At 37.8% G+C, this 13,893-nt stretch overlaps 1 protein-coding gene across 2 annotated transcripts in view; it reads left to right on the plus strand.

Moving 5' to 3' along the window:
* UNC13B (unc-13 homolog B) overlaps positions 1-13,893 on the plus strand; it is a 216,937-nt gene that overhangs the window by 60,727 nt on the left and 142,317 nt on the right. For both annotated transcript variants that reach the window (XM_040631566.1, XM_040631565.1), the window contains 2 exons: positions 905-1,028; positions 3,421-3,494. In XM_040631566.1, the coding sequence (XP_040487500.1) occupies positions 905-1,028; positions 3,421-3,494 (198 nt within the window). The remainder of the gene's footprint in view (positions 1-904; positions 1,029-3,420; positions 3,495-13,893) is intronic.

A 13,893-nucleotide genomic window follows, 5' to 3' on the forward strand; every position in this document is an offset into this window, starting at 1 on the left:
GAGGGAGAGAGGGATCAGAGGGAGAAGGAGAGAAGAGGAGGAGTAGGTGTGTGTATGTGATCTAGGATACCTGTGGTTTCTGCATTCCCCTCTAAGATGCTATCTGGGAGAGGTCCCATTAAACTTCCTCAGCCTAGATCCCGTCTCTGGTTTATTTCTCTGTCACCAATTCCCAAGGAACTGGTTTTAGTCTTCCATCTTCCACATATAATCCTAACAGAATTTAAGGAATTACCATGGGTGGCAGTGTTATTCACCCTGTCTCTATACATTATTTCCAATAGTGGTTTTCTACTCCATTTTCCTAGATTAAAACATAACTCAGCATCATTTCCTCATAGACACTCACTTTGAACTTGGAAAAAATGTATTATATTCCTGTTTGGCTTTAACATTGACTGTGTTTTCTCTGGGAGTAGGGATAGTGCAGGTGTGCCTCTCTTTCCTAAGTTCTTTTAGTTCTGGCTGCCTCTACTTTCCCAGGCAGATGGGCAGTTCATTTTTATTGTGGCTCCAGTTCAGGTCTACTTTAAGTAGCAATGTTAGCAGCTCTTTACTGATTAGAAGTAGTAACGCATATTAAGTGACACAGTCATTAAAAAATGTGCAGATTAAATATTGATCTATAGAGATGTTTGGTTTTTTGAGTTTGGTACTCCAGAATTCTATGTTCAGTGGGCTTGCAGATTGCTGAGCATGGTGAAAGCTGCTCTTCCACCAGAGAGGGAGAACAGAAGCCACATAGCAGAGGCAGGTGGTGACAATGGTGTATTTGCCTCATCAGGTTGTGAGTGGTCCCCAGGAGCTCTCCAACAATGACATTCAGAATAAAACACCAGCTCTTAAGATAGGGGGAGGGGAGTCATGAAGAAATAAAGTTTAATCTTAGATCTCTGTTTTCTAGGAAGGGCCCGGGGAGTGGTCCACGTTGGAGGCAGAGACATTGATGAAAGATGATGAGATCTGTGGAACTAAAAACCCAACTCCTCATAAGATTTTGCTTGATACAAGATTTGAGTTGCCTTTTGGTGAGTCTATTGAATTAGACTTTAAAGACCTTTTAACACTTTTTACCATATTGTTAATAACTGTTTGCTAGTCTCATCACTTTTTTTTTTTTTTTTTGTCTTGTGAGCTATCTGCTTTGAGGGCATTCTGTCTTCTACCCTAGTCCCTATAACACCTAGCCCAGGAATGGTGCAGACTGTAGAATGGTACTCATTAAAGAATCCACACTTAAGTGCATTCTCTTCAAGTCAATAGGTTTCTCTGACTGCTTCAGTGACTTAGGAAATACTTGCTTGTTAGAAAACTGTGATTTATTCTTTTGATAATTTAACATTCATTGTCTTGAAGTGAATGTATACCTGTGATTTGTCAATTTAAACATTGTCGTAGCATTAATAAATAGAAAAGTATTTAAAAAATACTTTTTAATTCAGAGAAAGACAAACACCATATGATTTCACTAATGTGGAATTTCAGAAACAAAGTAGATGAACATAGGGGAAGGGAAGGAAAAATAAGATAAAAGCAGAGAGGGAGGCAAACTATAAGAGACTCTCTTTTTTTTTTTTTTTCCTTCTTTTTTTTTTTTCTTTCCTGTAAGAGACTCTTAACTCTAGAAAACAAACTGAGGATTGCTGGAAGGATGGTGGGTGGGGAGATGGGGTAATTGGGTGATGGGCGTGAAGGAAGGCACTCGATACAATGAGCACTGGGTGTTATATGCAACTGATGAATCACTAAATTCTATCCCTGAAACTAATAATACACTATATGTTAACTAAATTGAATTTAAATTAAAAAACTTAAAAAAAATAATTTTAAAAACAAAAAATACATGTTCATGGCAAAAATAGGTTTTTTGTATATATATAGTTTTGCTAAAGAGTGGATCTGTGGAGCTCCTCACACTGTCAGTCCATCCCTCATTGCATTTTATTTTACTTATTTATTTTTATTTTTAAGTAGGCTTCATGCCCAACATGGGGCTTGAATTCACGACTCTGAGATCAAGAGTCGAATGCTCCACCAACTGAGCTAGCTAGCCCCCCGCAAAGGCATTTTAAAAAGACATTCCTCTCTTTCAACACTGCATCACTTATATCATGTCATTGGTGGCAGTATACATTTCTATCTAGATTTTGAGTTTCATGAGGGCTCCTGTGTACTTCATTTTGGTATCTTTAGAGTTTGCTTGGCACATAATAGGTGTCTGATAAATGATTTTTTGAATAAATGTTAAGGTAAAACCTCAGATAAGTGAAGTCTGTTTTTGATATGAGTTAACGTGAGTGTGCTAAGCTTGTGCCTCTGTGATAACCAAATTTGGGATACAGTTTTAAAAGGCTTACTAAAGGGAGGCGCCTGGGTGGCTCAGACAGTTAAGCCTCCGACTCTTGATTTCAGCTCAGGTCATGATCTCAGGGTCATGATATTGAGCCCCAAGTGGGGCTCCCTGCTCAGTGGGGAGTCTACTTCTCTCTCTGTCCCTCTGCCCCTCCTCCCGCTCACATGCATGCGTGTTCTCTCTCTCTCAAATAAATAAATATTTAAAAAAACTAAAAATAAAAGGCTTAATAAAGCGTCCTTCTGAGGGAAGAATTTCAGCTTACAGTGTGCCATATTTTGGCAATGGAATTTTCTTTTGGATATTTCAGAAACCTGTGAAATATTCTATTCAGTTATATACCATTATCTTTTAAAAATAGTAACTTTTTTTTATTATGTTGAAAGTTCAGAAAATATAGGTATGCAAAAAGAACATTAAAATTTCTTATGATCTCATCAACTAGAGATGTTTTATGCATGTCGATGTTTCTTTTATTTTCAAAAAAATTTTTAAAAATATTTATTTATTTATTTATTTGAAAGAGAGAGTGTGGGGAGAGGGGCAGAGGGAGAGGGAGAGGGAGAGAGAATGTCAAGCAGAGTCGGTGCTGAGTGTGGAGCACAACAAGGGGCTCGATCTTGTGACCCTGATATCATGACCTGAGCCGAAACCAAGAGTTGGATGCTTAACCGACTGAGCTACCCACGTGCCCCAAGATTTCATTCCTTTGATGGCTGAGTAATATTCCATTGTATATATATATACCACATCTTATTTATCCATACAATGAAGTTTTCTGTTTCTGCAAAGAAACGTTGAAATTTTGATAGCAATTGTATTCAATATATAGATCACACTGGGTAGTGTTGACATTTTAACAATATTAAGTCTTCTGATCCAATGGGAATAATAGTACATTATTTTGTTTCTTGTGAAGATTGAAGATCAAGTTCATGGCAAGATCCAAGCCCACCAGTAAAATTAGTCCATCACTTTCTAACTTTGATTATTGGATGGAATAAAGGATTACTGGCCTGTGATTAAATTAATAACCTAGTAATGTAGTTTCTTCTTTCTCGTGGTAGATATCCCAGAGGAGGAAGCCAGATATTGGACCTACAAACTGGAACAAGTCAATGTCTTGGGAGCTGACAGTGAGGTAGGAACTGCCTTATTTCCAATACAGAAAGATAGGGAAAATTTCTTTCTAGGACACTATAGTTTGCTACTTTTTCTGTTTTTCTCATTGTACCCCATAAATGGCTGAGTTGGTATTTAATCTGGCTCTAGACTCTTGAGTGAGAGCTTATACTAGGGAAACTGTCCTCTTGTTACACAGATGAGCAGAAGGCATTTCTTCTGCTAATTCCCAGATTTTTGGATATACAATTGACCCTTGAACAGCAGGAATTTGAACTGTGTGGGTCTACTTGTATGCAGATTTTTTTTTAAGATTTTTATTTATTTATTTGTCAGAGAGAAAGAGAGGGAAAGAGAGAGGAGCACAAGCATGGGGAGCAGCTGGCAGAGGGAGTAGCAGGCTCCCTGCTGAGCAAGGAGTCCAACGTGGGACTCGATCCCAGGACCCTGGGATCATGACCCGAGCCCAAAGCAGACACTTAACTGACTGAGCTACCCAGGCATCCCATACAGATTTTTTTTTAGTAAATACAGTACAGCACTGTAAATATATTTACTCTTATGATTTTATTAACATTTTTTTCTAGCTTGTAAGAATACAGTATATAATACTTAAAACATACAAAATCTGGGAAAAGATAAGATTTTCATTTTTGGGCATGTTGGGCTGTTCGAAAAATCGGTCTGATTATAAGGTAGAATTTGGAGTGCCAGTGGATATTTCAATGGAAATGCCTGGTAAGCAACTTCATGAAAGAATATGAAACTCAGGGTTAGATAGGGTGAGGAGCTATAGGCATAGAGTTTGGATTCATGAACATAATGATAGCATTTGGAGTCCCAGGAATAGAAGAACTTACTCAGGTAGAATATATAGAAAGTATTGAAGAGGAACAAGGACAAAACCTTGGGGGAACATCAAAGATAGAATATGGAAAAAACCAGAGTTGGAGAAAGAGTTGCCTGAAGAGAACAATTAGGAGAAAGAGAAAAAGGTTCATGGAACAGAGGAAGAAAGGATTTTAAGGCAGAAATTCTTGATCCTGTCAAATGTTATTGAGAACAAAGATGATGAGTAATGAAATGGAGCTGTTGCATTTGGCAGTTAATGACCAGTGTCTGTGGATTAGTGCAGGAAGCCAAAATGAAGTGTTTTGATGAGTGTACTGGTTTCCTAGGGCTGCCATAACAAAGTACCACTAGCTAGGTGGCTGACAAAAACAGAAATTTATCTTCTCAGAATTCCGGAGGCTAGAATTCTGAAATTAAGCTATTGGCAGGGTCAGTTCCTTCTGGATGTTCTAAGGAATTGTCCTATGTTTCTCTTCTGCGTTCTGGTGATTTTCAGTAGTCCTTGCTGTTCCTAGGCTTGAAGACACATTGTTCCAATCTCTGCCTCTGTTATCACATGTCTCTCAGTCTGTCCTCACAATGTGTTCTCTTGGTGTGTGTCTGTCCAAATTTACATTTATGTTGTAAGGGCAACAGTCATTGGATTAATTGGATTACATCTATAGAACCCCATTTACAAATAAGGTCACATTCATAGGTACTGGGGATTAAGACTTCATCATATTTTTTTGAGGTACACGGTTGAACCCACAATGAGTTAAATCAAAGATGAAGAAATGGAATTTGTGACAAGTGCAAACTACTCTTGTCAGGGCTTTCTCTTAATTTAACTGAATCCTCTGTAGGCTTCCTATTATTAAACTACGTAACTGTTCTCATGCCCAAGTAAACACCTCAACTTTTTTTTTTTTAAAGATTTTATTTATTCATTTGACAGAGAGAGACAGCCAGCGAGAGAGGGAACACAAGCAGGGGGAGTGCGAGAGGAAGAAGCAGGCTCCTAGTAGAGGAGCCTGATGTGGGGCTTGATCCCATAACGCCGGGATCACGCCCTGAGCCGAAGGCAGACGCTTAACGACTGAGCCACCCAGGCGCCCCACACCTCAACTTTCCTTGTTTGTTGAAAGCTCCGATCTTTCTTCTTCCCTTGATAAATGCCAGATCGACTCCATCTTTGTATCCACTTTCCCCTTTGTGCTTTTTGTTTTCCCATAGCCTGGGTATAGACTGGTATACAGTTTTCCAAACTCCATCTTCTTTTTTTTCCTAGTAAGAAACACATGGCTGGCTCAGTTGGTAGAACATGCAACTGTTGATCTCGGGGTTGAGTTTGAGCCTTGCATTGGGGTTAGAAATTACTTAAAAATAAAATCTAAAAAAAAAATAAAGAAACATTTTACTTTTGATTTTATAGGCTTACCATGTGTTACTATGCAGAATCAAATGAAGAAGTTAAAACAATAAAAAACCGAATGTAACTTATACCAATATTGCAGAATTTTACAAGTTGTAAAAATGCTCGTTCTTGGTCTGTGGTTCTCAACTCCCTCTAGGATTTTTGCTCTTTGTTTCTATTCTAGGGTTCGAAGTTCACTAAGTTTACTTCTTCCGTCTGTTCCTTTATCGTCCTCTTGTTGTTGTTTTAAAGATTTGTTTATTTAAGAGAGAGAAAGAAAAAGAAAGTGTGTGGGGGGCAGAGGCAGAGAGAGAGAGAGAGAGAGAGAATCCTCCAGCCGACTCCCTCCTGAGCGTGGAGCTGGATGCAGATCTTGATCCCAGGACCCTGAGATCATGACCTGAGCCAAAATCAAGAGTCAGCCACTTAACTGACTGAGCCGCCCAGGCGCCCCACCCTCTTGTTGTTTTTAATAGCTTTATTGAAATAGAGTTCACATACCATACACTTCACACACTTAAAGTGTACAATCTAGTATATTTAGAGTTGTACATCCTTAGAACATTTTCATTATCCCATAAAGAAATCCTGTGCCCGTAGCCATCATATGCTAATTCCCTCACCTTCCAAGTCCTAGGCAAACACTGATCTACCTTCTGTCTCTATACATTGGCTTATTTCGGACATTTCGTATAATGGAATTATACACTATGTGGTTCTTATGATTGTCTTCTTTCACTTACCATAATATTTTCAAAGTTTCTTCTATGTTGTGGCATGCATCACTACTTCATTCTTTTTCATTGCCAAATAATATTCCATTGTATGGTTACACTGCATTTCATCCATTTATCAGTTGGTGCATAATCCAGTTGTTCCCACTTTCTGGCTGTTACAGATAATGTTGCTATTAACATTGATGTACAAATTTTTTGTGTGGACATAAGTTTTCTCTTGGTTATACACCCAGAAATGGAATTGTTGGATCAGATGGTAACTATGTTTAACTGTTTTAGAAATGCTAGACTTTTTTTCCATAGTGGCTGTACCATTTTACAGACCCACCGGCTGTGTATAAGGGTTCTATTTTCTCCACATCCTTCCTAACACTTGTTGAATATAGCCATCCTATTGAGTGTGAAGTATAACTCATTGTGATTATCACTTTATTTGAAAATTTTATTATTGAAATTTTCTACCATGAAAAATATATAGAATTACTCTTCCTTCTTTTCTGCTGGAGTATTTTAAGACCAATCCCAGACATCATCATGTCCCACCCATAAATACGTAAATACATTAGTATACATCTTTATTAGATAATGCCTTAAAAAAAAATCCCACATGCCTTTAACACATCACATTTAACAATTTCTTCCTTCCTTCCTTCCTTCCTTCCTTCCTTCCTTCCTTCCTACCTACCTACCTACCTACCTTTTTTCTTTTCTTTTCTTTTTTTTTGAGAGAGAGCATGAAGTGGAGGAGGGGAAAGGGCAGAGGGAGAGAGAGAATCTCCAGCAGACTCCACGCCCAGTCCAGAGCCCAACGTGGGGCTCCATCCAGGACTCTGAGATCATGACCTGGGCCAAAATCAAGAGTCAGATGCTTAACCGACTGAGCCACACGTGCCCCAACAATAATTTCTTAATGTCATTCAATACTTACTTCAGATTTCCTTTATTGTCTCAAAGATGTATTTTCACAGATGATTTGTTCAATTCAGGATCCAAACAACGTGTTCATATTTGGTTATTATGTCTCTTAAATCATTTTTACTCTGTAACTGTTTCCCCTTCCCCCATTTGTTTTATAGAGCTCTACATACTCTGGATCTGGCTGATTATATCCCTAAGGTTTCATTTACCATTTTCCTCTATCTCTGTTTCTTCCTTTAAACTGAAAATTGTAGGGGCACCTGGGTGACTCAGTCAGTTAGGCATCTGCCTTCAGCTCAGGTCATGATCCCAGTGTCCTGGGATCAAGCCTCACATTGGGCTCTCTGCTCAGCTGGGAGCCTGCTTCTCCCTCTCCCTCTGCCTGCCGCTCTGCCTATTTGTGCTCTCTCTCTGTCAAATAAATAAATAAAATCTTAAAAAAAACCAAACTGAAAATTGTATCTAATAGTTTGAGGATTAGACTGAGACTTAGATTGAAGTTTTGTTTTGTTTTTTGTTTTTTTTTTTGTAGGGAGATAGTGTCTTATCTCACTTTTAGTGATGTTAAAATTCAACAGTGGAATGAAGTGGGGGTAAACAGAAGGGAGAATAAACCATGAGAGACTGTGGACTCTGGGAAACAAACTGAGGGCTTCAGAGGGGGTGGGGGATTGGGATAGGCTGGTGATGGGTATTAAGGAGGGCACATATTGCATGGTGCACTGGGTGTTAATATGCAAATAATGAATCATGGAACATTATCAAAAACTAAGGCTATACTGTATGGTGACTAACATAACATAATAAAAAATTATTATTAAAAAAATTCAACAGTGGAGATACATGTATTACTTGCAGGTACTTTCACAATAAACATCATCCATGCGAAAAAAGTTCAGCAGTAGATCAGGGAATTCAACTGGTGTCAGCCAGTTTTATCCATAATAAAGCCTTCCCACCAGACTTTCCCACCTGGTTTTAGTAGCAATAATTGTTATTTCATAGGGCTTGCAAAATGTTGATTTTCTAATTATATTACTCCTCCAACCTTTGTTTACTATGATTTGTCTATGAAGAAGAACTTTCTCTTTTACAAACTCTTTGATTCACTTGTAATAGTCTGTTCAAGAAAAATAGTTTTTTTGTCAATTTTCAAATAGGCAACTTCTCAAGGCAACAAATGCATTTTCCTTTTTTTAGTGGTGTATCACTATGAATTTATGGATTTTTTTTTTAAGATTTTATTTTATTATTTATTTGACAGAGATAGAGACAGCCAGCGAGAGAGGGAACACAAGCAGGGGGAGTGGGAGAGGAAGAATCAGGCTCATAGCGGAGGAGCCTGATGTGGGGCTCGATCCCATAACGCTGGGATCACGCCCTGAGCCGAAGGCAGACGCTTAACCGCTGTGCCACCCAGGCGCCCCTGAATTTATGGATTTTGATACTGATTTGTTTCAATCCATTGCAGTCATTATTCTTTTTGATACTAAAATCATCTCATCTTGGTTAGTGGGATCTTCTTCAAGCTGGATTGTGTATGCTTTTTCTTTTTTCTTGTTTTTATCATGTAAAAATTTTAAGGAGACATAAAAGTAGAGGGAATAATAAAATGAAACCTATGCACTTATTCCCAAGTGATTCAGTAATTATCAAGATCTTGTCTTATTTGGCTGCAAAATCATTTAAAGAACACAATGTAGAGTCTTATCTTTTTATTCTCTGGTATGTTTGTAACAGTTCCCATACACAGGAACCCCTTGGGTCAGAAGCACTGAGTCAGGATTGGGTTAGGGATCTACCATTTGATAGAGTTGGATTGTACCACCATTTATTTTTCCTAACTCATGGGCAATTAGGTTTCCACTATTACAAATGTATGCTACAGTGAACATCTTTGAGTCTATTTCTCTATGTTTATGTATGAGGGATTCTCTGGATATGTACCCAGAAAGTAGAATTGCTTGGTAGTGGGATATATTCTGTTCAGTCTTACTAGATATTGATAAATTGTTCTCCAAAATAATTGTACCAGTTTATATTCCATTTTCCTGCTTCTCTGTATACTTGCTGATACTTGATATTACCAGATTAAAAGTGTTTGCTAAGTAATGGGTTTATTTTTATTTTTTATTTTTTTTAAAGATTTTATTTATTTATTTGACAGAGAGAGAGACAGCCAGTGAGAGAGGGAACACAGGCAGGGGGAGTGGGAGAGGAAGAAGCAGGCTTCCAGCGGAAGAACCTGATGTGGGGCTCGATCCCAGGACTCCGGGATCACGCCCTGAGCCAAAGGCAGACGCCTAACGACTGAGCCACCCAGGCGCCCCTAATTAATGGGTTTAGACCATTTTTTTTTAATTTGTATTTCTCTGTTTTTGGTGACATCCATTCATTCACAAATAACTTACCAAACACTAAACACTAGGCATTGTTTTAGATGCTTGGTAAACATCAGAGGTTAAACAAAGATCCCTGTTCTCATACATCAAATAGGAGGATAGAGACAATAAGCAGGAAATGAAATAAATATAAGTGTTCAAGTATGAGAAGGGCTATAGGGGGGAAACCTGTTTTCTCCATGTAGGTTTTGCATTTCTTTTGTTAGATATTTATTCCTAATCATGGTTTTTTAAAAAATTACATTTTCTGGGGTGCCTGGGTGGTGCAGTCGTTAAGCATCTGCCTTCAGCTCAGGGCGTGATCCCGGCGTTATGGGATCGAGCCCCACATCAGGCTCCTCCGCTATGAGCCTGCTTCTTCCTCTCCCACTCCTCCTGCTTGTGTTCCCTCTCTCACTGGCTTTCTCTATCTCTGTCAAATAAATAAATAAAATCTTTAAAAAAAATTACATTTTCTAATAGTTCATTGCTGTTATAAGGCAATGCTTTGGTGCTCATTTTTATTATTATTATTATTAGTAGTAGTAGTAGTATTTTTAAAGATTTTATTTATTTATGTGACAGAGAGACAGCCAGTGAGAGAGGGAACACAGCAGGGGGAGTAGGAGAGGAAGAAGCAGGCTCATAGCGGAGGAGCCCGATGTGGGACTCGATCCCGGTACGCCGGGATCACACCCTGAGCCGAAGGCAGACGCTTTAACAACTGCGCCACCCAGGCGCCCCTCATTTTTATTATTGATCTTATTCAGCAACTTTTAAAATTTTATTTTAATTCCAGGTTAATTAACACACAACATTATATTAGTTTCAGGTGTACAATATAGTGCTTGAACAATTCTGTGTATGACTGTGCTCATCAGGATACGTGTACTCTTAATCCCCTTCACTTAGTTTATCCCTCCCCCTCCACCTGTCCTCTGGTAACCATCAGTTTGTTCTCTATATTTAAGAGTCTGCTTTTTTTGTTTCTCTCTTTTTTTGTTGTTGTTCATATGTTTCTTAAATTCCACATTTGAGTGAAATCATATGGTATATGTCTTTTTTTGACTTATCATTATACTTAGCATTATACTCTCTAGATCACTTAGTTTATCCCTCCCCCTCCACCTGTCCTCTGGTAACCATCAGTTTGTTCTCTATATTTAAGAGTCTGCTTTTTTTGTTTCTCTCTTTTTTTGTTGTTGTTCATATGTTTCTTAAATTCCACATTTGAGTGAAATCATATGGTATATGTCTTTTTTTGACTTACATTATACTTAGCATTATACTCTCTAGATCCGTCCATGTAGTTGCAAATGGCAAGATTTCATTCTTTTTTGTGGCTGATTAATATTCTGTTGTGTATATATACACCACATCTTCTTTCTCCGTTCATCTGTCAGTGGACACTTGGGTTACTTCCATAATTTGGCTATTGTAAATAATGCTGCTATAAACATAAGGGTGCATATATCCTTTTGAATTAGTGTTTTCACACTTTTTGGGTAAATACCCAATAGCGGAATTACTGGATCATACGGTAGTTCTATTTTTAACTTTTTGGGGAACCTCTGTACTCTTTTCCAGAGTGGCTACACAGTTTGCATTCCACCAACAGTGCCCGAGGGTTTCTTTTTCTCCACATCCTTGCCAACACTTGTTTCTTGTGTTTTCGATTTTAGCCATTCTGATAGGTGTGAAGTGACATCTCATTGTGGTTTTGATTTGCATTTCCCTGATGATAAGTGATGTTGAGCATCTTTTCATGTGTCTGTTGGCCATCTGAATATCTTCTTTGAAGAAATGTCTGTTCATGTCTTCTCCCTGTTTTTTAATTGGGTTATTTTTTTGGTGTTGAGTTGTAGAGGTTCTTTATATGTTTTGCATACTAACCTCTTATTGGATATGTCATTTGCAAATATCTTCTATTCAGTAGGTTTTCTTTTTGTTGATTCTTTCCTTTGCTGTGCAGAAGCGCTTTATTTATTTTTAATTTTTTTTTAAAGATTTTATTTTTTTGTCAGAGAGAGAGAGTGTGCGCCAACACAAACAGGGGGAATGGTAGGCAGAGGGGGAAGCAGGCTCCCTGCTGAGCAAGGGCCTGATGTGGGACTCGATCCCAGGACCCTGGGATCATAATCTGAGCTGAAGGCAGGTGCTTAACCGACTGAGCCACCCAGGCGTCCTGAAGCTTTTTATTTTTAAAAAATATTTAATTTTTTAAGGTAAGTTCTTTGAACTCATGACCCTGAGATCAAGAGTCACATGCTCTACCAACTGAGCCAGCCAGGTGCCCCAGAAGCTTTTTATTTTGATGTAGTCCCAGTAGTTTATTTTTTCTGGAATTCTTAATAGTTTTACTAGTTTAGAGATTCTCTTAGATTTTTTAATGTAACTAGTTTCTGCATATTTGAATAATAACAGTTTTTAGTCTCTTTTCAATCCTTATGCTTTATTTTTTTTAAGCATTTGAATTTTTATACGTATATTTTTAGTGACAGGCTTCATTTTTTACAGCAATTGTGGATTTATAGAAATACCGAACAGGGGCACCTGGATGGCTCAGTTGGTTAAGCATCTGCCTTCGGCTCAAGTTGTGATCTCAGGGTCCTGGGATCGAGCACCCATTAGGCTCCCTGCTCAGCGGGGAGCCTGCTTCTCTTTCTCCCACTCCCCCTGCTTGTGCTCTCTCTCTGTCAAATGAATAAACAAAATCTTAAAAAAAAAAGAGAGAGAGAAAAAAATACTGAACAGATGTTACAGGGTTTCCTTATTACCTCTTCCTTACCCCCTCCCTATAGTTGTCCCTCTTATTAACATCATACATTAGTATGATACATTTGTTACAATTAATGAGGAAATATTGATATGTTATTATGAATTTAAAAGTTAATGTTTTATTATATTTATTTTATTAACTACAAATAAAATGAAAACAACTACAAATAAAATGAAAAAGTCATGGTTTTTTCAAGTTTCCTTAGTTTTTACTTCATGCCTTTTTTCTGTCTCAGGATCTCATCCAGGACATTGTGTTACATTCAGTTGTCATCTCTTGGCGGGTCACTTTCACTTTTTTTGCTTGTTTTTGATGCTTCCTTATTTTAAATAATTAATTGCATAAAACATTCAGTGTAATTTTTAATACTTGGAGTGAAAGTGGGAACCTTTTTTTTTTTTTTCCTGCCCATAAGGGGAATACTTCTTAAGTCCTAAAGTATGATGTTTGCTATAGATTTTGATAGGTACTTTATCAGATTAAGGAAATTCTATTTTCTTGTCTAAGAATTTTTGTCATGAAAAAAGGAATTTTATCAAGGCTTTCTGTGTCCATTAGACCACAAAGTTTTTCTTTAATCTGTGTATTGTGGTGAATTACATTAACAGATTTTCTGATATTGAACTATCCTTGCATTTAAAGACCAACTGGTCATGTTATATGGCTGTTTATATACCAATATACATGTATATGCATGCATATACATATCTTTTTACATATTAACATTACAACACTTATATATCACGGATAAATAATATGTGATGGATTTGGCTTAGTAATCTATTTAGGATTTTTCCATTTATATTCATAATGAGATTGGATATAATTATCTAGGACTATTTTTTTCCTCTGGGTTTTGTGTGTGTGTGTGTGTGTGTGTATGGTTTTTTGTTTGTTTGTTTTAATGAAGTAAACTCTACCCCCAACGTGGGGCTCGAACTCACGGCCCTGAAATCAAGAGTATGTTCTACTGACTGAGCCAGCTAGGTGCCCCTCTCTTTTTTTTTTTGGTACGTATGTATGATAGATTTTTCCTTAGCTCTCTTGATATTGTTAATTAGGCTTTAGTTGGTTTTCATCTTTCTGCTTTGGGCCTGGAGGATAAACATGAAATGTGTTTTCTGAAAATATCTACTCTAGTCTCTCTTTTCTTTTTGAAAATATTTTATTTATTTATTGTTACAGAGGGAGAGCACAAGTGGGGAGAGGCAGGCAGAGGGAGAAGTAGGCTCCCCTCTGAGCAGGGAGCTCGATCCCAGGACTCCAGGATCATGACCCGAGCTGAAGGCAGATGCTTAACTGAGCCACCCAGGCATCCCTCTACTCTTGTCTCTTAAATCTGAATTCTTCTAGTT

The sequence above is a fragment of the Ursus maritimus genome, unplaced genomic scaffold, assembly GCF_017311325.1.
Source record: "Ursus maritimus isolate PB19 unplaced genomic scaffold, ASM1731132v1 scaffold_17, whole genome shotgun sequence".
NCBI classification, from domain to species: Eukaryota; Metazoa; Chordata; class Mammalia; order Carnivora; family Ursidae; genus Ursus; species Ursus maritimus.